At 48.0% G+C, this 25,486-nt stretch overlaps 1 protein-coding gene across 1 annotated transcript in view; it reads right to left on the reverse strand.

The window, feature by feature from the left end:
* The window catches only part of entpd1 (ectonucleoside triphosphate diphosphohydrolase 1), a 134,454-nt gene that overhangs the window by 31,110 nt on the left and 77,858 nt on the right, over nt 1-25,486 (reverse strand). Inside the window, exons 2-4 of the mRNA XM_085994089.1 lie at nt 20,152-20,279; nt 15,578-15,695; nt 4,874-5,024 (exon numbers count right to left, since the gene is read on the reverse strand). Of these exons, the coding sequence (XP_085850215.1) occupies nt 4,874-5,024; nt 15,578-15,695; nt 20,152-20,279 (397 nt within the window). The remainder of the gene's footprint in view (nt 1-4,873; nt 5,025-15,577; nt 15,696-20,151; nt 20,280-25,486) is intronic.

Here is a 25,486-nt window from a genome sequence, read left to right on the forward strand (position 1 = left end):
GAGGCTCGCCCAATTTACCAGTGATGACTCAGCTCCCCTGCTCCTGGTGATTAGCGCCTATTCACGACAAACACTTACAGTTGACCGACAGTTAACTGCCACTGGCAGTCAGCTTCTGTTAACTGCAGTTTTTAAAGTTCCAGGTTAAATCAAAATCTTAAACTAAATTTCACTTTTTACAGCTGCTACTTACCCAATACTTAACAGAAATTCCCACTCTTTCCAAATTCTCAAATAAAACACACTGTTCAAGTCCACTCTGTTAAATCCCACTCTGTGCAGACCACTACATAAATAATTTGTATCTCGACTGTACCCAAACTATTTCCTCGTTAAAGGCAGCCCATTGTTCGATTACAGTTTTGCCTGTCAAACTTTGAATCCAATTTACCCGGGCCAGATCCGTTCTCATCCCACTGAAATTGGCCTTCCCCCAATTAAGTATTTTTACTCTAGATTGCTCCCTGTCCTTTTCCATAGCTAATCTAAACCTTGTGATACTATGATCACTGTTCCCCAAATGTTCCCCTCCCCAGAACCAGATCCAGCAATGCCTCCTCCCTCGTCGGGCCGGAAATGTACTGATCAAGGAAGTTCTCCTGAACACTTCAGAAATTCTTCCCCCTCTCTGCCCTTTACACTATTATTATCCATCAAGGAGGAGAAAAATAACATCCTAACCAGAGCCACGTGGCAAAAGGGGGAAATGAGCCCTGTCCTGAAACACTGAAGGCAGAGTTCACAGGGACAGGTTGGGAAAGGAGAGAACAGATGGAGGAAATATTACTGACTGGAAACAGATAAAGAACTTCAGGAGCCTAAAAGGAGAACAGGAACAGGAAATTGCTGCAGATATCAAGGGAACATAAAGCAATTGGGATGGTTACATTCGCAGGAATGAGTGATGCGACCAAAATCATTTAACTGCGATCAAAGGAATTGAAGAGCTTTTGGCATCGAGTTTGAGGAGTTTTTAGATATTCCAGTGCTGGATAGTTAAAGCAATACAGCTCTTGAAATAAAAGTGAAGAGATATCTGAAGGAAGGTCAGACACAACAGGTCGAATGACCTCCTTCTGTGCTGCAAGATTCTATGATGCTAGGTCAGTCAGGACAGGACACGGTGACTATCCCTGTCAGAAAACAGCTTCCTGGAAAGAGCCAGTGTGTAAATCACATTGGATCTGTCGCTAACTGAACCGCGACATGGATTGGCTATTTCTGTAACCTGGGCCCTGACTTTCCTCAGACTTTGTCACTGCAAGTTGGTCTGTGGGGAAGGGCAACAGTCTGGTATCTTCAACCTAACGAATATTCTGTAATGTTCGGGCAGCTGGTTCGTTCTGGTGCAGTGAAGGTCTTCGGGAGTGGTTCAGAGGTCGGGATCATTCCATACAGCTTGTAGTCAGCTCAGGTACTATAACCTGGTTAAACGCCGACTAATCCTCTCTCCACACAAGGAGGTCCCTTCACTCTTGGGTCAATCGGTCAAAGCGTCCGATTGTTCCGTCCGGATACAGTCAAACTGAACCGGAGTCAGATCTTTCTCAGGTCTCCAATGGGTTTGGTAGGTTAGGGTTGAATGTTGTGACACTTGCTCCTGCAGAGAGTAGCCTGCCTCCCCACTGGGATTCTCCAGACAAGCGCCCGTCAGCTGCCCATCTCCCTGAAACAGTCTGTAACCTGCTGCCCGACTCCCTGTAACAGTCTGTAACCTGCTGCCCGACTCCCTGTAACAGTCTGTAACCTGCCCGTCTCCCTGAAACAGTCTGTAACCTGCTGCCCGTCTCCCTGAAACAGTCTGTAACCTGCTGCCCGACTCCCTGAAACAGTCTGTAACCTGCTGCCCGACTCCCTGTAACAGTCTGTAACCTGCCCGTCTCCCTGAAACAGTCTGTAACCTGCTGCCCGACTCCCTGAAACAGTCTGTAACCTGCTGCCCGACTCCCTGAAACAGTCTGTAACCTGCTGCCCGACTCCCTGTAACAGTCTGTAACCTGCTGCCCGACTCCCTGTAACAGTCTGTAACCTGCCCGTCTCCCTGAAACAGTCTGTAACCTGCTGCCCGACTCCCTGAAACAGTCTGTAACCTGCTGCCCGACTCCCTGTAACAGTCTGTAACCTGCTGCCCGACTCCCTGAAACAGTCTGTAACCTGCCCGTCTCCCTGAAACAGTCTGTAACCTGCTGCCCGACTCCCTGTAACAGTCTGTAACCTGCTGCCCGTCTCCCTGAAACAGTCTGTAACCTGCTGCCCGACTCCCTGAAACAGTCTGTAACCTGCTGCCCGACTCCCTGTAACAGTCTGTAACCTGCTGCCCGACTCCCTGAAACAGTCTGTAACCTGCCCGTCTCCCTGAAACAGTCTGTAACCTGCTGCCCGGCAATGCAGAGTCCCCTGGGCGGTGCCTGATGCCAGTGTGACACTAGCCGCTGTGGGCGTGTTCATTACAGAGTTCATGATCTCGTCTTTATTTAAAGTCAAAAATCAATGTAATGGCCCAGAAATTCCAGAACGGGGCTTGCAGCGCGTGCAAGCCCCGTATTTACACTTACCCCGCGCTACTGCCGATCAGCTCCAGGGACGCCTGGAATTGGTGTTTCCAGAAGAAGAATCCCGGGCATCGTATGACGTCACGCCGCCCAGGAGTGCAGCCAGTGCGAAGTCAGGAGCGTGCAGTGCAAGTGAGACACGCCCCTTGAGGTCTCAGTTTCACTGGACACGCCCCCAATGTTTCTGTCAAGCTGCTAACCATTTTTACATGCAAAGCAGCAGTTTAAAAAGGTTTTTGGAAGTTTTTTGAAGATTTTGGTAACTTTCATAAACTTTTTAAAATGTTTACATTATTTTGAGTAATCTGAAGTAGTTTTAAAGAGAATTAAAGCAATTTAAAGACTTTTAAAAGCCCTAACAGAATTTTTTAAATTCCATTTATTTATTTAGCAATGTCGTCGTCATACGTGTCTTCACACTGTTCCCTTTGGGGAACTGTATGAAGTGGTGGAAGGATTTATGGCCATGATTAACGCTCATTCCGTGACCGTAACCATCTTTGAACCAGCCATTAGGGCGGTTAGTCCTATGGCGGGAGGGTTTTACGGGCTCCCACAAGCTATACAAGGAGGGGGGGCCACCCACACCCACGGACGCAAATATCCCACTGGATGTCAACCCAGAATTTAGAGCCGGAGCTCCGACTCCACTTGCCGGGACTGTCTGGAGCGGGGTTCGAAACCCTACCCTGATCTGGCCCAGCGGCGGGGATCCTACCGCTATGACAAAGGCCCAATCCGATTAGCAACGTGAAATGGCAGCATAGGGCTCCAGTCACGGGGAGGGAAAAGGCGCAGGAAACGTATGGGTGTCACCTTTTGTGTGGAGTGGGCCTTTTGCGTAGCAGTAAGCATCCCCGCCGCTGGGCCAGAAGGAGTAGGGTTTTGAACCCCACTCCAGACAGTCCCGGCAAGTGGAGTCGGAGCTCCAACTTTAAATTCTGGGTGGACATCCAGCGGGATGCTTGCGTCCATGGGTGTTGGTGGCCCCCCCGCCCTCAGATGGGTTGTGGGAGCCCGTTAAACCCGCCCGCCATAGGACTAACCACCCTAATGGCTGGTTCAAAGATGGTTACGGTCACGGAATGAGCGTTAATCACGGCCATAAATCCTTCCACCACTTCATACAGTTCCCCAAAGGGAACAGTGTGAGGATACGTACGATGATGACCTCTTGCGCAATGCACCTCCTTGGACCCTCAGTCGCAGATGTGAGGGGGCAAGTTGTGCAATTGTTAAATTTTTTATTTTATTGACATGTAAAATGTTGGCCCAGTAATTCCCTTCCAAATGCGCTAGTACGGTCGGGGTACTTACGCATCTGGCTGGATGAAATGCCGGTTTTCAGCATGCACAGTGCATGTGGGGAAAACCGGCATTTCCTGTCCTCTGAACGAAGGGGTTCAGAGGCAGAACGCGTGCGACTGCACAGGCAGCGTGTGCGCAGTATAATTCGCCGCTTTCATTAATGCTTTCAGTGAGGTCCAGTCATTACAACTTACACATGAAAAAAGCATGGGTACAGTTGCTCCAGAGGCTGCGGAGGAAGATATTTCTTATCGTGGAGCTTCTGAAAGTATGTATGTCTGTATATATTCCTTTGCGTGTTATGTGTATATTCCTTTACTTATGTGTATGAATGTATTATTTAATTATGACTTTCAGAGAAAGTAACTTATTGGAAAATCATAATTAAAAATATACATTCATACACATTAGTAAAGGAATATAAAACATACATACATATACGTAAAGGAATATATGTGGACATACATACATAACTCATTCTCACATTCCATTCACACAGCCACAATTGCTCCTTCTACCTACCGTTCTGAAAACCCGTTTAAAAAAAAAAAATTAAAGTTTAAAACTTAGTTAAAATTTCTTAAAATAACTTCCCTCCCTTTCCAAAACCTAAATATTGCATTTCATAAGCTCCTCCATAAAATATATCTCCTTCCCCAGCCAATGAACAACTTTACACTTGCTTTTTTTAAGTGCAAGTTCTCGGGACTTACCCTCACTGAATCCATCAGTGAAATCTACAAAGTTCACTGCGCAAGCGCTACCTGTGCAGTCGCACGCGCTGTGAATAGACCTCGGGTCTGGAAATGCCGGCGTTCCCCGCATGCGCTGTTCCTGCTGAACGCCGGCATTTCCAACGGCCAGATGCGTGAGTAACCCGACCGTACTCACGCTTCTGGCCTGGAATTTCTGGCCCAATATGTTTAATATTTGTGAAAAATACCAGTCTCGGAAGGGTCGGGAGTCCAGAGGTGGGAGTGGGTGTGAAGGACTGTTCTCACAAGGACTCTAACCTCAGTAAGCGCATGCCAGCTGTAGCTCCCAGATACACCGGGGTCTCACTGTGCTGCTCCTCTGGAATGCTCTCTTTAGCATCATTAAGACACTGTTCCAGGGAGCGGCCGGCCTGTTCAACATCCATCCAATAACTGGAAATCCCTGGACCTGCGAGGGAGAAGACAAACCCTGTAATGACACAGTCTTCCTTTAGGGGGCAGAATACATACATGTAACCAAATACAGTAATATCACTTGCAGATTGTGACATGTTTTTAATGCAGCAGAGAGAGAGAGAGAGAGATTCACCACATCCACCCCACCGTGACCCATTCTCCTAGGTCAGGGGTGGGGGTCATTAGTTATGGAGAGTGGGCTTCCGGTCAGCTCCCCGCCACACAGGGAGCCTGTTGATGGCAGCTGGGGTAACGGGGGGGGGGGGGGTGGGGGGGCTGCTAGAACATAAAAACATAGAAGATAGGAGCAGGAGTAGGCCATTCGGCCCCTCGAGCCTGCTCCGCCATTCAATGCGATCATGGCCGATCATCCAAATTCAGTACCCTGTCCCTGCCTTCTCCCCATATCCCTTGATCCCTTTAGCCTTAAGAAATATATCCAACTCCTTCTTGAATATATTTAATGAATTGGCCTCTACTGCCTTCTGTGGTAGAGAATTCCACAGGTTCACCACTCTCTGGGTGAAGAAATTCCTCCTCATTTCTGTCCTAAATGGCTTACCCCTTATCCTTAGACTGGGACCCCTGGTTCTGGACTCCCCGACCATCAGGAACATCCTTCCTGCATCTAGTCTGTCCAGTCCTGTCAGAATTTTATAAGTTTCAATGAGATCCCCTCTCATTCTTCTAAATTTCAGCGAGTATAAGCCCAATCGACCCAATCTCTCCTCATACGTCATTCCTGCCATCCCAGGTATCAGCCTGGTGAATCTTCGCTGAACTCCCTCCAGGGCAAGAACATCCTTCCTCAGATAATGCGACCAAAACTGCACACAATACTCAAGGTGTGGTCTCACCAAGGCCCTGTACAACTGCAGCAAGACATCCTTGCTCCTGTACTCGAATCCTCTCACTATGAAGGCCAACATACCATTTGCCTTCTGAACCGCCTGCTGCACCTGCATGCTTACCTTCAGCGAGACCTCGTATGGTGCCAGGAGAGGTATTGAGTGAAGGTCTATACGAGGCGCCGCTCTCATGGGCCCGGTTGGGGTTGTCGTGGGGAGAGGTGGCAGCAGATTGAGCAAAGGAGCCATTGGGGTTCGCTGGGCACAAGCCTCTGGATCCACTTTCTGAAGTAAGTCCCTGCCCGAAGTGAATGGAGGAGCTGCAATTAGCTTCAGCCCCACTCCCCCAGGTCACTCTGCCCTTTCTCTACACAGAGGATGCTCGGCTTGCTGTGCATCTCTGGTATTGTCTCTGTTGGCTTTGGAGTTTTCCTTGATGTTTGGGTTGATGGTTTTCTGGGACAGGAGGACGTGTGGAGGTGGGTTTGAATTAGTGCTTACAGGGAGGACACAAGAGGATGTGGCTCAAAGATTCTGGTGCTTCTCCAGCCCTGGGCACAGTCCGTGTATTAGGGCATCTTCCACCACTGGCCAGAAACAAATCCAGAGGACCCAGTCAGCCTTCGCTATCTGGCCCAAGTGGCCAGTCTTCATGTGTCAGAGCTGCGTCCCACACCCCATATCTGTCCTGTCCTCACCTGATATCTGCACTTCGAGCAGGGGTCACTGGATCGCCATCAGGAACAGGAAATCTGGCTGATGTTCCGTCTCTATCCTGGGGGAGTGGGAGAGGGCCTGGGCCTGCAGCCAATTTTCTCTTCTCTATTCGTGAGCCGACAGTGATTTTTAATGTCCTCTACCTGCTTTGTGAACTTATCTCCATTTTTAAAATCTCTACAAGGGATCGGCAGCTTTGGCTGTGATGAGAGACAAGAGAATCTGGGGCTCCTTTCATTAGAACACAGGAGGCGAAGAGGTGATCGGAGGGAGGTGTGAAGCATTTGACAAGGGGAAGCGATTTCCACTGGCCAGTGAGTTAGTAACTGGAAGGCATAAATTTGCCAAAAGAATGAAGTGAGATTTGGAGATTTATTTATTCATTAATTTTTTTTATGCAGAGGGTTGTTGGGACGTGGAATGCCTGATCAGACAGTGTGCTGGAAACAGAATCCATCACTGCAACTTTTAACAAGGAAATGGGCTAAATATTTCAAATAGCAAAAAATAAAGATTTGTGGAGAAACGGCAGGGGAATGGATCCAAGGGGAGAATTCGTTCAGAGAGCTAGCACAGGCACGATGGGTTGAATGGCCTCCTTCAGTGCTATACCACACTAGAGTATTGTGTACAGTTTTGGTCTCCATATTATAAAAAGGATATAGAGGCACTGGAGAAGGTGCAAAAAGGATTTACAAGGATGATACCAGAACTGAGAGGTTATAACTATCAGAAAATACTGAACATGCTGGGGTTCTTTTCTGCAGAAAAGAGAAGGCTGAGGGGTGACCTGATAGAGATCTTTAAGATTATGAAAAGGGTTTGATAGGGTAGACATAGAGATGATGTTTCCACTTGTGGGGGGATCCAAAACTAGGGGCCATAAATATAAGACAGTGTGGTAAACCACTGTTTGTATTCCACTGTGCACATGCCTGGACATGCCTCGGCGGACTCCTCCCACAAGTCCTAGTATAAAGGTGACTGCTCCCCAGCCCCTTTGTATTCTGGACCGGTCGACCACTCGAGGCAGACCTTCATTCTTTTGTTAATAAAAGCCTTTAGTTACTCTCTTAACTCTCAGTCTTTTATGAGTAATTGATAGCGCATCAATTTTATTAACAAAATTTTTATAATGGAGAAGATCCTCACACCAGCATGCCTGGACTTAGATCATCGGGAGGCGGACTCATCCACCAAGTTTACTCACTGGCTTAAGTGTTTCGAAAAATTCCTGACCGCCTCCGCAGCAATCAAATCGGACGAGGACAAACTGGATGTCCTGACCTCCAAAGTGAACCACCGAGTGTACTCGGTCATCCAAGACGCGACCTCGTACGCGGACGCTCTCAAGCTCCTCAAGGACCAGTACACGCGCCCAGTGAACGAAGTGTACGCCAGGCACCTTCTGGGGAGTCGTAAACAACAACCTGGGGAATCGACCGTGGAATACCTTCAGGCACTGTCTGTGCTTGGCCGGGCCTGTGGTTGTAAGGATGTAAAGGCCGCCGTGTACACAGAGGAACTTATCCGGGACGCTTTTGTAGCGGGCCACAGATCCAATTACACCCGACAGCGACTGTTGGAGCAGAGTGACCTCGACCTCAACAAGGCCTCTGAACTCGCACTATCGTGGCTGCAGGGTGGGCAAGGCTGGGAACTTAACATCCAGGGATATACAATATTTAGGAAGGATCGGCAAAAAGGTAGGGGAGGTGGGGTAGCATTGCTGGTAAAGGAGGGGATTAATGCAATGGAAAGGAAGGATATTAACTCGGATGAAACGGAATCTGTATGGGTAGAAATGAGAAATAGCAAGGGGAGGAAAACGTTAGTGGGTGTGATATATAGGCCTCCAAATAGTAATATGGAGGTGAGGGAAGGCATAAAAAGGGAAATTAGAGAAGCGTGCGATAAGAGCACAGCTGTCATCATGGGTGACTTTAATTTACATATTGATTGGACTACCCAAATTAGTAAAAATTCTGAGGAGGAGGAATTCCTGGAATGTTTTCGGGACGGTTATCTGGACCAATATGTCGAGGAGCCGACTCGAGATCAGGCCATTTTAGACTGGGTATTGTGCAATGAGAAGGGACTTATCAACAATCTTCTTGTACGAGGCCCCTTGGGTCAGAGCGATCATAATATGATCGAGCTCTCAGTCGAGATGGAGAGTGAGGAAATTGAATCAGAGACTAAGGTCCAGAACTTAAATAAAGGGAATTACGAGGGTATGAGACGGGAATTGGGTAAGATTGATTGGGTGGTGTTTCTGGGGGGATTGACAGTGGATAGACAATGGCAAGCATTCAAAGATAGAATGGAAGAATTCCAGAACATGTTTATACCGGTTTGGCATAAAAATAAACCTAAAAAGGTGGCTCAACCGTGGATAACGAGGGAAATTAGGGACAGCATAAAATCAAAAAAAAGGGCATATCAACTGGCAAAAAAAAGCAGCAGACCGGAAGATTGGGGGCAGTACAGGATACAGCAAAAGAGGACAAAGGGATTAATCAGGAAGGGGAAAATAGAATACGAAAGTAAACTTGCAGCAAACATAAAGACAGACTGCAAAAGCTTTTATCGGTATATCAGGAGGAAAAGACTGGTAAAATCCCAAGTCGGTCCCTTGCAGTCCGATTCGGGAGAATATATAATGGAGAATAAGGAAATGGCAGACCAATTAAACTCATACTTTGGTTCTGTATTCACAAAGGAGGACACAAATAACCTCCCAGGAATATCGGCAAACATAGGGACTAATGAGAGGGAGGAGCTGACAGAAATTAGTATCTCTAGGGATATGGTGTTGGGTAAGTTGAGGGGACTGAAGGCCGACAAATCCCCGGGGCCTGATAAACTACATCCTAGGGTACTTAAGGAGGTGGCCCTGGAGATAGCAGATGCTCTAAGGATCATCTTCCGGAACTCCATTGACTCGGGAACAGTACCCGTGGATTGGAGGGTAGCTAATGTTACCCCAATATTTAAAAAGGGGGGTAGAGAGAAAGCAGGGAATTATAGACCAGTAAGCCTTACATCGGTTGTGGGCAAAATGCTAGAGTCCATTATTAAGGATAAAATAGCGGAGCACTTGACAAATGGGGAAAGGATCGGACAGAGTCAACATGGATTTACAAAGGGTAAATCGTGTTTGACTAATCTGCTGGAATTTTTTGAGGAAGTAACTGGTAAAATAGATGGGGGAGAGCCAGTGGATGTGGTGTACCTTGACTTCCAGAAAGCCTTCGATAAGGTTCCACACAAAAGATTATCATGCAAAATTAAGGCTCATGGGATTGGGGGCAAAGTATTAACGTGGATAGAGAACTGGCTGGCGGATAGAAAACAGAGAGTTGGAATAAACGGCTCGTTTTCGGAGTGGCAGGCAGTGACCAGCGGGGTGCCGCAAGGATCTGTCCTGGGACCCCAGCTGTTCACAATATATATAAATGATCTGGATCAGGGAATTGGATGCAATATTTCCAAATTCGCTGACGACACTAAACTAGGAGGAGGGGTGGGCTCTGATGAGGATGTCAGGAGGCTACAGTGCGATTTGGACAGGTTGGGGGAATGGGCGGATACGTGGCAGATGCACTATAATGTGGATAAATGCGAGGTTATCCACTTTGGGGGTAAAAACAGGAGGGTAGATTATTATCTAAATGGCAATAGATTGGGAGATGGGGAAGTGCAGAGGGACCTGGGTGTTCTTGTGCACCAGTCACTGAAGGAGAGCATGCAGGTGCAACAGGCGATTAAGAAGGCAAATGGTATGTTGGCCTTCATATCAAGGGGGTTCGAGTATAGGAATAGGGATACCTTACTACAGCTGTACAAGGTGCTGGTGAGACCGCATCTGGAGTATTGTGTACAGTTTTGGTCGCCCCATCTGCGGAAGGATGTTCTTGCCATGGAAAGAGTGCAGCGGCGATTCACCAGGCTGATACCTGGAATGGCGGGAATGACCTACGAGGAGAGATTGAATAGTTTGGGCTTGTACTCACTGGAGTTTAGAAGATTGAGAGGGGATCTCATCGAAACATATAAAATTATGGCAGGCCTGGACAGGCTGAATTCAGAGAGAATGTTTCCAATGGCAGGGGAGCACAGAACCAGGGGCCACAGTCTAAAAATAGCGGGCAAATCATTTAAAACAGAGATGAGGAAGAATTTCTTCACTCAAAGAGCGGTGAGCCTGTGGAATTCCCTGCCACAGAGGGCTGTGAAGGCTAATTCAATAAATATTTTCAAGAGAGAATTGGATATATTTCTGAAGGCTAAGGGGATTAAGGGTTACGGAGAAAAGGCGGGGACGGGGTACTGAACTGGTAAGATCAGCTAAGATCTCAGACGAAGATCAGCCATGATCTCATTGAATGGCGGAGCAGGCTCGAAGGGCCGAATGGCCTACTCCTGTTCCTATCTCTATGTTTCTATGTTTCTATGTTTCTATCATTGGATGCAGCCTACCGGGGCATGGATGCCTACTCCTCTGCACCGTGGACGCCGCGGGGAATGACAGCCTGGGACACGGTAGGACCGCCTCATAGCGCCGTGCCACCCCAGCCACACCCCAGCAATGGCCCAACTACCGCAGCAGTGTCCCAAGGCCAGACAGCAGTGCCCCAAGGCCAGAAATGCTACTTCTGTGGCCAGGCAAAACACCCCAGAGCGCGCTGCCCGGCGAAAAACGCGATCTGCTCGGGCTGCGGGAAGAAGGGGCACTACGCTAACGTCTGCAGAGCCAAAGCCACCCCGAACCCCAGCAGCGCCGCGTGTGGGCCATGCGGGCCGCCATCTTGGGCCTCCCCGGCCATGTGCGAACCACCGGTACAGCAGCCATTTTGGACGCCTCCAGCCACATGGGGATCATGGACGCCGCCATCTTGGATGACAGCCGGAACGCAGCAGGCCCCCAACACCGCCTCATCTGATACCCGCAGCGACACACCGACCCCTACGCTGGCATCCGTTACACTGGACCAAGCGAGACCGCACCAGCTGGCCAGTTCCACAATGGACATTAAGGTAAATGGCCACGATACAATCTGCCTTTTTGACTCTGGGAGCACGGAGAGCTTCATCCACCCCGACACGGTGCGGCGTTGCTCTCTCCCAGTCCTGCCTGCGCACCAGCGGATTTCTATGGCCTGCGAGTCCCAGTCGGCGGACATCGGCGGCTACTGCGTAGTGACACTCGTAGTAGACGGGACCGTGTACGATCATTTTAAACTTCTGGTCCTGCCCGACCTCTGCGCTGCCGTCCTGCTGGGGTTAGATTTTCAGTGCCACCTTAAAAGTGTTACGATGGCGTACGGTGGACCCCTACCCCCACTCACAGTCCGCAGCCAGCAGCTCCCAAATTGCCCGCCGCGCACCAGGTGCAACCTCTCCACACTCAGAGTCACCCCCCCCCCCCCGCACTGTTTGCTAACCTCACCCCCGACTGTAAGCCCATCGCCACAAAGAGCAGGCAATACAATGCCGGGGACAGGGTTTTCATTAAAACCGAAGTGGAGCGGCTCCTGAAGGAAGGGATTATTGAGGGCAGCACCAGCCCCTGGCGAGCCCAGGTTGTGGTCGTTAAGACCGGCGAGAAGCAGCGCCTGGTCATCGACTACAGCCAGACAATAAATCGCTACACCCTGCTGGACGCCTACCCACTCCCCCGCATAGCTGATATGGTCAACCAGATCGCGCAGTACCGCGTCTTCTCGACCATTGACCTGAAATCAGCGTACCACCAGCTCCCTATCCGCCCTGAGGACCGCCAGTATACTGCCTTTGAGGCAAACGGCCGCCTCTACCACTTCCTTAGGGTTCCCTTTGGCGTCACCAACGGGGTCTCCGTCTTCCAAAGGGAGATGGACCGGATGGTAGATCAAAATGCGTTGCAGGCCACTTTCCCATATCTGGACAATGTGACCATCTGCGGCCGTGACTTGCAGGACCATGACGCAAACCTCGAAAAATTCCTCCGCACCGCCCAACTCCTGAACCTGACATATAACAAGGAGAAGTGCATATTCCGCACAAACCGCCTCGCCATCCTTGGCTGTGTTGTGGAACACGGAGTCATCGGCCCCGACCCCGACCGGATGCGTCCCCTTATGGAACTCCCACTGCCCCACTGCCTCAAGGCCCTGAAGAGGTGCCTAGGGTTTTTCTCCTATTATGCCCAGTGGGTCCCCTACTATGCGGACAAGGCCCGTCCGCTGATCAAGTCCACCTCTTTTCCCTTGACGGCAGAGGCCCGCTTAGCCTTCCACCGTATCTAGGAGGACATTGCCAAAGCCACCATGCACGCAGTGGACGAATCCATCCCCTTCCAGGTGGAAAGCGACGCGTCCGACTTTGCCCTGGCCGCTACCCTCAATCAGGCGGGGAGACCCGTGGCCTTCTTTTCACGAACCCTCCAAGGCCCGGAGACCAGACACTCCGCTGTTGAGAAGGAGGCCCAGGCGATTGTGGAGGCTGTGCGTCATTGGAGGTACTACCTGGCCGGAAAACGATTTACCCTGCTCACTGACCAGCGTTCAGTTGCCTTCATGTTTAACAACAAGCAGAGGGGCAAAATCAAAAATGACAAGATCTTGAGGTGGAGAATCGAATTTTCCACCTGCAATTACGAGATCTTGTACCGGCCCGGGAAGCTCAATGAACCCCCGGATGCGCTATCGCGTGGCACCTGCGCCAGCGCGCAGATCGATAGACTGCGGGCCCTCCACAATGACCTCTGCCACCCGGGGGTCGCCAGGTTCTTCCACTTCATCAAGGCCCGCAACCTGCCTTACTCTATTGAGGAGGTCAGGACCATGACCAGGAACTGCCAAGTCTGCGCTGAGTGCAAACCGCACTTTTATAGACCAGACAGGGCCCACCTGATAAAAGCCACTCGCCCCTTCGAGCGCCTGAGCGTTGATTTTAAAGGGCCTCTCCCCTCCTCCGACCGCAATGTGTACTTCCTCAATATTATTGATGAGTACTCCCATTTCCCGTTCGCCATCCCCTGCCCGGACATGACCAGTGCCACGGTCATTAAATGTCTGAACGACCTCTTCACCCTGTTCGGTTTCCCCAGCTATATCCATAGCGACCGGGGCTCATCGTTTATGAGCGACGAACTCCGTCAGTACCTGCTAACTAGGGGTATTGCCACAAGCAGGACCACCAGTTACAACCCCCGGGGGAACGGACAGGTGGAAAGAGAAAATGCGACAGTTTGGAAGGCCGTCCTGCTAGCCTTAAAGTCTAGGGGCCTTCCAACCTCCCGCTGGCAGGATGTGCTCCCTGATGCGCTCCACTCTATTCGGTCACTGCTCTGCACTGCCACTAACGCCACCCCTCATGAGAAAATGTTTGTCTTCCCAAGGAAGTCCACATCGGGGACATCGCTACCGCCATGGCTGACGTCCCCAGGGCCGGTCCGGAGAAGGCACGTGAGGACCCATAAAATGGACCCCCTGGTCGAGAGGGTCGACCTCCTCCACGCCAACCCCCAGTATGCTTACATTGCATACCCGGACGGGCGGGAGGACACAGTCTCCATAAGAGACCTTGCACCCTCGGGGGCCGCAGTAGCCCACTACTCACTACCACCCCCCCCCCCACGATCCGATATCCAGCCCCAGCAGACGGCAGGCCTGGGCCCAGCGACCCGCTCGACATCTACGAGGACGACACGCCTGTGCCACAGCCTACGCGGGACTCGACGCCGGAAGCTCCACTACCTCTGCCGTCGCCACGCCGATCACAGCGGCAGACAAGACCTCCGGAGAGACTCCAATACACTAACTTTTAATACACTTCACCCCGCCGGACTCAATTTTAAACAAGGGGTGAATGTGGTAAACCACTGTTTGTATTCCACTGTGTACATGCCTGGACATGCCTCGGCTGACTCCTCCCACAAGTCCTAGTATAAAGGTGACTGCTCCCCAGCCCCTTTGTATTCTGGACCGGTCGACCACTCGAGGCAGACCTTCATTCTTTTGTTAATAAAAGCCTTTAGTTACTCTCTTAACTCTCAGTCTTTTATGAGTAATTGATAGCGCATCAGATAGTCACTAATAAATCCAATAGGGAATTCAGGAGAAACTTCTTTACCCAAGGAATGGTGAGAATGTGGAACTCGCTACCACAGGGAATGGTTGCAGCAAATAGCATGGATGCATAAACCCATGAAGGAGAAAGGAATAGAAGGATATGTTGATGGGGTGAGATGAAGTGGGGTGGGAGGAGGCTGGTGTGGAGCAGAAACACTGGCACGGACTAGTTGGGCCGAATGGCCTGTTTGTGTGCTGTAAAATTTGTGGGTAACTGAAATCACCCACAATCCTCCCTTTGCCCAGTGATCTGTGTTTGTTCAGCCATCCGATTCTTCCTTTAGTTTGTGTGAGTAACTAACCAGGTCCACCCAATGGCAGTATGGACTGGGCTTCAATGCTCACAGCAATGCCAATTACACTCTGCATTATCAGGTGATGCAAATTTAACCAACACTCCCACCCTCGAGGCCGCGATGGGGAGGGAAAAGGAGACGGACGATCGGGGCTGGAGGAGGCAGAAAGCTTGCTTGAGAGGCCGGGGGGAGCACTCCTGCTCCTCCTGGCTCACAAGGAGTGCTGAAAGTGGCACCTATTTTGTGGAACCGGCAGATCCCACCTCCCTTTCTCCCCAGAAAACCTGTGCAGTAGCAGTCAATTTTAAACTGGCCTCCCAATTGCACTGTGGGAGCCCGATATAAATATGCTAATGAAGTGTCCATGGGAAGACACTCGGACACCCTGATATCCGCCCCCTTTCAGTTCCCCGTATTTAACTCTTTACCACCACCCCCCCGACCCTCTCATGCCCGTCATTGGAGGGGGGGGGGGGGTTCAATATCGTGGCCTCAGTTGCTTCAAGGGCTCAGTTGCTTCAAGGGCTCAGTTGCCCACAGATAAACTTTAAGAGAAGAATCTCGTACCGTTCACATTGCAGGATTTCATCTGCTGAACTAGGCCAGTGTCATTCTTCTTCTCAGCCGGCCACTGGTAGATGTATAGGGCGGTGTGAGAGGAGCCAGCATCAAGAACTATCCCGTACTGTTGGACATACAATGGAACACGGCATCTTTCAGCAATGAGAGACACATTAGATTGTACTGAATTATAACACATCACCATATGAGAGGGAATCGATTCACTCATCAGACCCAATATTCAGAAAGTACATCACAGGAACATGAAACTGCATCATTGCACCCCTTCGTCCATTTTAAAGGCAGCCAGGGTCTCTCGCCCATGGGTTTCCCAGACTTTGGGCCATTGTCTTGTTCACAGCAGGAGCTGGTGTCGTGCTTCTGCTCTGGGCAGAAGGGAGAGTCATGCTCCTTCCCTGATGGGCTGTGCCTGTCTATGGTGTCTCCCTTCTGCTTTGAGTCAGATTGGCAGCTCACAGTTTGGAGATCATAGTCTGGCAATGGTGCCTTATACCACCTCGCCTGCAGTGTGAGCTTCTGATAGTCCATCACACAAGTGAAAGAAGAACTGATGATGCCAGTCATAGGCGTGACATCCTGCTCACCTTCCGAGTTGGGGAACACTGAGGATGTGGAATCTGTGACAGTCCTGAGCTTGGGAACACTGAGGTTTTGGGTCTGTGACAGTCCGGAGATGGGGAACACTCGAGGGTGTGGGATCTGAAGGAAGGTGATAAATGTAGAACAGAATCATCAAGAATGGGTTGTGCTGGATGATTAGTGGGCCGAGGTCACTGATACGACGAACGAACAGAGTAGGATAGAGGGCTGTAATGTTGCATCACTCAATGTGGAACGTATGGAAAACTGTTCTTGATGGCCTTGGTGTTAGCTGGAAAGTTTAGTGGATCTCCAGACCATTTCAGGTATGCTCACTGCCACCTGTGTGCCTCAATAACCTTGTCTCCAAACAACATTCTCTTACTTTCAAATGAGAGAGACAAGGAAAGGGATAAGGCAGCTGATTGATGGAACCAGGAGATCCAGGTGCAGTCATGGAAAGGAAGCAAACTTTCAGTCACTGGAATTGGGACAGACCATGCCACTTGGGCAGTACAGCGACAGCTCTCCCACTCCAGCACCAATTTAATGTTCGTCAATAGCTGTCCAATTACATGATTTCAGATCTCCCTGTATGTTCCCATCAGTCTCCAGTCAGACTGTCCTCCTCCTCTGGAATTGAGTTAATTCTCTGTGATTAAGAACATAAGAATTAGGAGGAGTAGGCCAGACAGCCTTCCGAGCTTGCTCCACCATTCAATAAGATCATGACCGATCTTCGACCTCAACTCCACTCTCCCGCCCGATCCTCATGTCCCTTGATTCCCCAAGAGTCCAAAAATCTATCTGCCTCAGACTTGAATATACTCAATGATTCAGTATCCACAGCCCCATGGAGTCGAGAATTCTAAAGATTCACCACCCTCAGTGAAGAAATTCGTCCTCATCTCAGTCTTAAATGGCTGACCCCTTATCCTGAGACTATGCCCCCTCGTCTCAGGATGGGGGATTGGAACTAGCTGAAGTGCTCTTGCAGAGAGCCGGCACAGGCTCAACGGGACAAATGGCCTCCTACTGTGCTGTAACCATTCTATGATTCTAGTTCTAGACTCTCCAGCCAGGGGAAAACAGCCTCTCAGCATTTACCCTGTCAATCCCCCTCAGAATCTTGTATGTTTCAATGAGATCACCTCTCATTCTTCGAAACTCCAGAGAGTATCGGCCCAATCTACTCAATCTCTCCTCATAGGACAGCCCTCTCATCCCAGGAATCAATCTAGTGAACCTTCGTTGCACCGCCTCTAAGGCAAGTATATCCTTCCTCAAGATTAAGTGGATTTTCTGAGATTGAGTGGGGCGCGCTGGGATTGAGTGGGGCGCGCTGGGATTGAGTGGGGCGCGCTGGGTGCACAAGGACACCCAGGTTTCGTTGCACTTCCACTTTTCCCAATCTATTGCCGTTCAGATAATAATCTAAAAGTAGTGACGCAGGTTAATAAGGCCATAAAAAAGCAAACCCAGCACTAGGGTTTATTTCTAGAGGGATAATATTGAAAAGTAGTTAAGTTATGCTAAACTTGTATCAAACCTTGATTAGATCTCGCTTGGAGTATTGCGTACAGTTCTGGTCACCATATTATAAAAAGGATATAGAGGCACTGGAGAGGGTGCAGAGAAGATTTACAAGGATGATACCAGAAATGCGAGGGTATACATATCAGGAAAGGATGAACAGGCTGGGTCTCTCTTCTCTTGAAAAGACAAGGCTGAGGGGTGACCTAATAGAGGCCTATAAAATAATGAAAGGTTTTGATAGAGTGGATACAGAGAGAGTGTTTCCACTTGTGGGGAAGAGCAAAACTAGAGGCCATCAACATAAGACAGTCACCAAGAAATCCAATAGGGAATTCAGAAGAAGCTTCTTTACCCAGAGAGTGGTGAGAATGTGGAACTCGCTACCACAGGGAGTGGTTGAAGCGAATAGTGTAGATACATTTAAGGGGAGGTTAGACAAGCATATGAGGGAGAAGGGAATAGAGGGTTATACTGCTAGAGTTAGATGAGGAAGGATGAGAGGAGGCTTGAGTGGAGTATAAACGCCGATATGGACTGGTTGGGCCGAATGGCCTGTTTGTGCTGGGGTTCTCAACCAGGGGTCAGAGAAGGTTTCAAAGGGTCCACCAAATCGGACTCTGAGCTCCTGAGCAAAACACGTCCAACTGGAGCGCCCCAGAAGTGCTGACTGGTGAACTGAAAATCAATCACTGAGGCAAGACAGATGGCAGCCTTGATCCCCGTGATTTTAACAAGTCCGCCTCGATAGGTTTCGGGGACTGCCACCCGGCTTCCTGGTGGCCGATCTGTCAATCATTGGGTGCCCCTTCACCTTAGCTAGCCCAAATGTCGCACTCAAAACAGTCGGTTGCGAACCCGCGGATTTATCAAGTTGGCAAGTGGTGTTCCGCTTTCCTGCTTGTTAAGTCCGTGAATGATTGAGACACGGACTAGCAGGAGAGAAACAAACAGAACTTTACTGGTGAAAGGCATAAACGAATCTAACAAAACAGAGGCTCTCTAGCGCCTTTCATACAGGGGTGGTCACTGCCGGTATTGCAGTCTGAGACCAGTTATTCTCTTAAAGGTACATACACAACACTGCTGTCACTCCGCACGGCAAAGGCACAGCCACGCAGGCTTGGTACTGCCCTCCCCAGCTCACCAAGCCCTTTCACCTGCCGTTGACTCGGAGGAGATCCGAAGTCCCGACCAGAATTTATTAACGGAACACTGAGTCTGCACATCCGGCCTGGCAGTGGAGTCGCCGTTTCACCCTCTTCCCTTGCTCGATCGGGCCCAGTGCAGCCAAATAGTACAGGGCAGCACCAGCGCTTTCCAACGAGCCACGCCCGGAGGAAATCGGACTCTCAACTCCAGAGCAAATGCATCAGACTGCGGCTGTACGAATTGGGGGAAAATGCACAATGGGAAATCATTAACCAAGGTAATTCCAGGTCCCCACTTGCACTCTTTTCAGGAAGACACCGAGTTAACCAGTTCCCACTTCTGACTTATCTCGAAAATTATTTTTGGCTTTTGGTTAATCATTTCCCCTTTTTACTAATTTCTGCATGTTTTGGTTCACCATTTCCCCTTTTGGACTTAGTCTCTGCAACATTTTTTGACTTTTTGGTTAATCATTTCCCACTTTTTACTCAATTTTTCGAAGATACCTCAACGTCTTGACAGGATTGTTGCTCAGCACCAGCAACAAGTTTCACATTAAGCAAGTAAAATAATAATAATAATAATAATAATAATAAATATATTTAATTGTGTAACTAATTTTTATACAGAAAACATACGTGTGTTGTGTTAGAGGCTCCATGGAATTTTTGTAACGCAGGAGCGGGGCCTCAGAACTAAAAAGGTTGAGAACCCTTGTTCTATGTAATTGTATAATTTAACTGTTTGGTTCACAATCCACAATAGTATTTTAGTGAAACTGGTCGTGACTTAGTGCTAAAATAACAGAGCATTAAAGCCCAAGACAATTACAGTTAGCACATGCACTGCAGCAACTTGCCAAGGCTTCTTCAACAGCACCTCCCAAACCCGCAAACTCTACCACCTCGAAGGACAAGGGCAGCAAGCGCATGGGAACACCACCACCTCCAAGTTCCCCTCCGAGTCACACATCACCCTGACTTGGAAATATATCGCCGTTCCTTCATCGTCACTGGGTCAAAATCCTGGAACTCCCTCCCTAACAGCACTGTGGGAGCACCTTCACCACACGGACTGCAGCGGTTCAAGAAGGCAGCTCACCACCACCTTCTCAAGGGCAACCAGGGACGGGCAATAAATGCTGGCCTTGCCAGCGACGCCCAGATCCTGAGAACTAATAATAAATGAATAATCAAACATGGCCAGGAGACAGCACCTTAGGTTGGACATGAGAAGAGATGGGCAACACATCACTGACCAACCATTCGAAGTTTCCTGATGCTGCTTGTGATTACCTTCAGTTTCTGTGGGAGCGACCTATTCTGTACTACAGCTGTCGTCACCAACACTACGACTCCGACCACCATCAGGATGGCGATGAGTGCGATCAGGTGCTTGTGCCATGGGTTCTTCTGTTTTATTCCTGTAAATGAAGAAGGAAACAGCGCATGAACTAAACAGAATGACGAGAGGTTCGGTAAGTTCTTAGAATGATCTGCTCAGACTCAGCATAGTCCCGACATGTCTCCTCATCTCTACCTCCCCTGTTGATGTGTCCCTCAGCTTCAGGTGGATTTCTGTCTCAGTTTGTTTTGTTTCCTGTTTTTTTTTTTTTTTTTAAAAACATAAAATTTACAGCCTAGAAAGATCCAGCTGGTCTATGCTGGTGTTAATGCTCCACATGAGCTTCCTCCCACCCTACTTCATCTAACCCGATCATGTGTCCTGGTCACTAACCAACATCACTAGAACAGGTTATCTGGTCATTTTTCCTCATTGCTGTCTGTGGGGACCTCAATTCAAGAACGGGCGAAGAACTAGACTTCACCAATAATCAGGGAAACAATTACGTATTCGGGAATAACCACTTTGACATCCCTTCCCTTCCATACAGGCATAACTGCGACAAGCAGACAAATAACAACGGAAAACAGCTACTACAGCTCTGTCGAAACCTGGGTCTGTACATTGTCAATGGTAGGTTCATACGAGACCTCCTAGGAAGATCGGCCTATTGCTCACCTCTTGGCTGCAGCACAGTAGACTATATGATTACAGATTTGGACCCATCCTCTTTCAGAGCATTCACAGTCAAACCACAAACAACACTGTCAGATCACAGTCAAATTACTATGTATCTCAAAAAGACAGAAACAAACAACATAGAAACACAACCCAGTAAACTGTACAACACCAAAAAATCGTACAGATGGGCCAAAAACGACACGGAAAAAATACCAGAAAACAATCAGCAATGCATCAACTCAAGCTCTCTTGGACACCTTTCTGGATAACATATACACTCACAATAAAGAAGGCGTAAACCGGGCAGTTAATAACCTAAACAATATTTTTGATAATTTGGCAACAAGTGCAAACTTGAAAGCTCGCAAGAACAAACCCAAAACAAAAAACTATGAAAAATGGTTTGACCCAGATTGCCATAACATGAGGAAAAAACTTAGAAAAATATCAAACCAAAAACACAGACATCCAGAAAACGAGGAATTACGCCTTACTTATTGTCAGACACTAACACAATACAGAAACACACTCAGAACCAAAAAAGAGCAATATATTAAGAATACACTCAGCTCCATGGAGGAATCCATTGATTCCAATTGTTTCTGGGACAACTTGAATACACTACACAAAAAACAACACGACGAATTGGCCATTCAAAATGGGGACACTTGGGTAAACCACTTTGAAAAATTATACCAGAAAAACACACTAAGACCAGAGCAACACCAAACATGCAAAAAACTGGAAAAGCTAGAAATGGCCATAAAAGATAACCAAAACCCGCTAGACTCCATAATAACAGAAAAAGAACTTTTTGAAAAACTCAAGGACCTGCGACCAGGAAAAGCTTGCGGGACAGACGGCATACTAAACGAGATGATTAAACACACAGACGACAAAATGAAACTGGCTATCCTAAAACTCTTCAACCTGGTTCTGAGTGTCGGTTATTTCCCTGATATCTGGAACAAAGGACTCATAACGCCCATATACAAAAGTGGGGACAAAACCGACCCAAACAACTATCGAGGCATCTGTGTAAACAGTAACCTGGGGAAAGTATTCTGTAGCATCATAAACAAAAGACTTATAAACTTCCTTGAGGAGCACAATGTCTTGAGTAAAAGCCAAATTGGATTCCTGCCAAACTATAGAACATCAGATCATATCTTCACCCTACAGACCCTAATTGACAAACACGTTCACAATAACAAGAGCAAAATCTACGCATGCTTTATAGATTTCCAGAAGGCTTTCGACTCCATCTGGCATGACGGTTTATTCCTGAAACTTATCGAAAGCGGGATAGGAGGAAAAACATATGATGTAATTAAATCAATGTATACAAACAACAAATGTGCAGTTAAAATTGGAGACAAACAAACAAAATACTTTCCACAGGGGCGGGGGGTGACGCAGGGCTCGACAATCTCACCGACACTCTTTAATATTTACATAAATGAATTGGCAAAACTACTTGAACAATCTACAGCACCCGGCCTCACCCTATATGAATCCAAGGTTAAATTCCTCCTCTATGCAGACGACCTGGTTCTGCTGTCACCAACTAAGGAGGGTCTACAGCAGAACCTGGACCTGCTAGAGTCGTACTGCCAGACTTGGGCCCTGACAATAAATCCCCAAAAAACCAAAGTCCTTGTGTTTCAGCAAAGATCCAAACATCAGGGACCCAAAATAAATTTCACAGTAGGAACAACCAAAATTGAACAAACCACTAACTACACATACTTGGGCTTAAAAATCAGTTCTACGGGAAACTTCAAACTGGCTGTGAATGAACTGAAAGAAAGCAAGAAGGGCTTTCTATGCCATCAAAAAATCAATCCAAATAGAAATCCCAATTAGCATTTGGCTCAAAATTTTCAAATCAGTAATTGAACCAATTGCACTCTATGGCAGTGAGGTATGGGGACCGCTAACACAACAAGAATTTGCAAAATGGGACAAGCACCCAATTGAGATCCTACATGCAGAATTCTGTAAAAGTATCCTCCGGACTCAAAGGAAAACAGTAAACAATGCATGCAGGGCGGAACTAGGCCAATATCCATTAATAATCACTATCCAAAAAAGAGCCACCAAATTTTGGAATCACCTTCAAATGAGCAACCCCCAATGCTATCACTACGACGCCCTGAAATGCCAAGAGCTGACCATAAAGAAAAATACCCTCAGTCAACTAGTCCTGGGACTCAGTGAAGTAACTACTAACAATACTAACAACGACGACTATGTGTGCAGGAAGTGTGTCCAGCTGCAGCTCATGTGGGACCGCATGACGGCCCTTGAGCTGCAGGTGGACTCACTTTGGAGCATCCACGATTCTGAGAGGGGTGTGGATAGCACATTTAGTGAGTTGGTCACACCGCAGGTTAAGGCCAGCGTAGACAGTACATGGGTGACCAAAAGGCAGAGCAAGGGCAGGAAGGTAGTGCAGAAATCCCCTGGGGTTGTCTCCCTTAGCAACAGGTTCACCGCCTTAGGTACTGTTGTCGGGGGGGGTGACACATCGGGGGAAGGCACCAGCAGCCAGGCTCATGGCACCATGACTGGCTCTGTTGCAAAGAAGGGAGGGAAAAAGAGTGGCAGGGCTATAGTAATAGGGGATTCGATTGTAAGGGGAATAGATAGGGGTTTCTGTGGTCGCGACCGAGACTCCAGGATGGTATGTTGCCTCCCTGGTGCAAGGGTCAAGGATGTCTCGGCGCGGGTGCAGAACATTCTGGAGGGGGAGGGGGAACAGCCAGTTGTCGTGATACATGTTGGTACCAACGACGTAGCTAAAAAAAGGGAAGAGGTCCTACAAGTAGAATTTAGGGAGTTAGGAGCCAAACTAAAAAGTAGGACCTCGAAGGTAGTAATCTCTGGATTACTACCAGTGCCACGTGCTAGTAAGAGTACAGAGAACAGGATAGTTAGGCTAAATACGTGGCTTGAGCAGTGGTGTAAGAGGGAGGGTTTTAAATTTTTGAGGCATTGGAACCAGTTTTGTGGTAGGTGTGACCTATACAAAAGGGACGGTCTACACCCGTGCAGAGATGGAACTGATGTTCTCGGGGTAATTTTTGATAAAGCAGTTCGGGAGCATTTAAACTAGTATGGCAGGGGGCTAGAAACCTATGTAGTGAAATAGAGGAAAGTGAAAGGCAGACAGAAATAAATGATAAAAGGGTGAGGAACAAAAAACAAAGGGCCAAACTAATTCATAAAAAATGTGAGCATAAAAAAAGCCTGAGGGTTTTATACCTTAATGCGAGAAGCATCAGGAACAAGGTAGATGAATTAGCTGTGGAAATAGAGGTTAATAATTATGATCTAATTGGGATTACGGAAACATGGTTGCAGGGTGAGCAGGGCTGGGAGCTTAACATACAGGGGTATTCAGTATTTAGGAAGGATCGACAAAAAAGAAAGGGAGGAGGGGTAGCATTGCTAGTAAAAGAGGGGATAAATGCAATTGAAAGGAAGGATATTAACTCAGTTAATACAGAATCTATATGGGTGGAGCTAAGAAATAGCGAGGGGCGAAAAACATTAATAGGAGTGGTATATAGGCCTCCAAATAGTAAAATAGAGGTTAGGGAGGGCATCACGAGGGAAATTAGAGAAGCGTGCAATAAGAGCACAGCTGTCATCATAGGTGACTTTAACTTACATATAGATTGGACTAGCCTAATCAGTAAAAATAATGAGGAGGAGGAATTCCTTGAGTGTTTAAGGGATGGTTATCTGGATCAATATGTCGAGGAACCAACTCGGGAACAGGCTATATTGGACTGGGTACTGTGCAATGAGAAGGGACTAATCAGTAATCTTGTTGTACGGGGACCCTTGGGTCAGAGCGATCATAACATGATCGATTTCTCACTCGAAATGGAGAGCGAAGAAATTGACTCAGAGACTAAGGTCCTGAATTTAAACAAGGGGAATTATGATGCCATGAGACGGGAACTGAGTAGGTCTGAGTGGACAACGTTCCTGGGAGGACTGGAGGTAGATAAACAATGGCAAACATTTAAAGATAGAATGACAAAATTGCAAAAATTGTTTATACCAATCTGGCATAAAAGGAAATCTAAAAAGGTGACTCAACCGTGGATAACAGGGGAAATTAGAGACAGCATAAAATCCAAAGATAGGGCGTATAAAATAGCCAAAAAAAGCGCCAGAGCGGAAGATTGGGAACAGTTTAAGATAGAGCAAAGGAGGGCAAAGGGCATAATCAAGAGGGGCAAAATAGCTTACGAAAACAAGCTGGCGGAAAATATAAAAACTAACTCCAAAAGCTTTTATAAGTATATCAAAAGGAAAAGACTGGTGAAAACCAAAGTTGGTCCATTGCAGTCAGATACGGGGGAATATATAATGGGAAATAAGGAAATGGCAGATCAACTAAATGCATACTTTGGGTCAGTCTTTACGAAGGAAGACACAAAAAACCTCCCTGGGATATCGGGAAAAATAGGGACATTGGCAAAGGAGGAACTGACGCAAATCAATATCTCTAAGGATATGGTGTTAAGGAAGCTAAAGGGATTGAAGGTGGACAAATCCCCAGGGCCTGATAACATGCATCCTAGGGTA

The sequence above is a fragment of the Somniosus microcephalus genome, chromosome 8 (genome assembly GCF_052327205.1).
Source record: "Somniosus microcephalus isolate GS21.2 chromosome 8, FLI_Smic_1.0, whole genome shotgun sequence".
Taxonomy (NCBI): domain Eukaryota; kingdom Metazoa; phylum Chordata; class Chondrichthyes; order Squaliformes; family Somniosidae; genus Somniosus; species Somniosus microcephalus.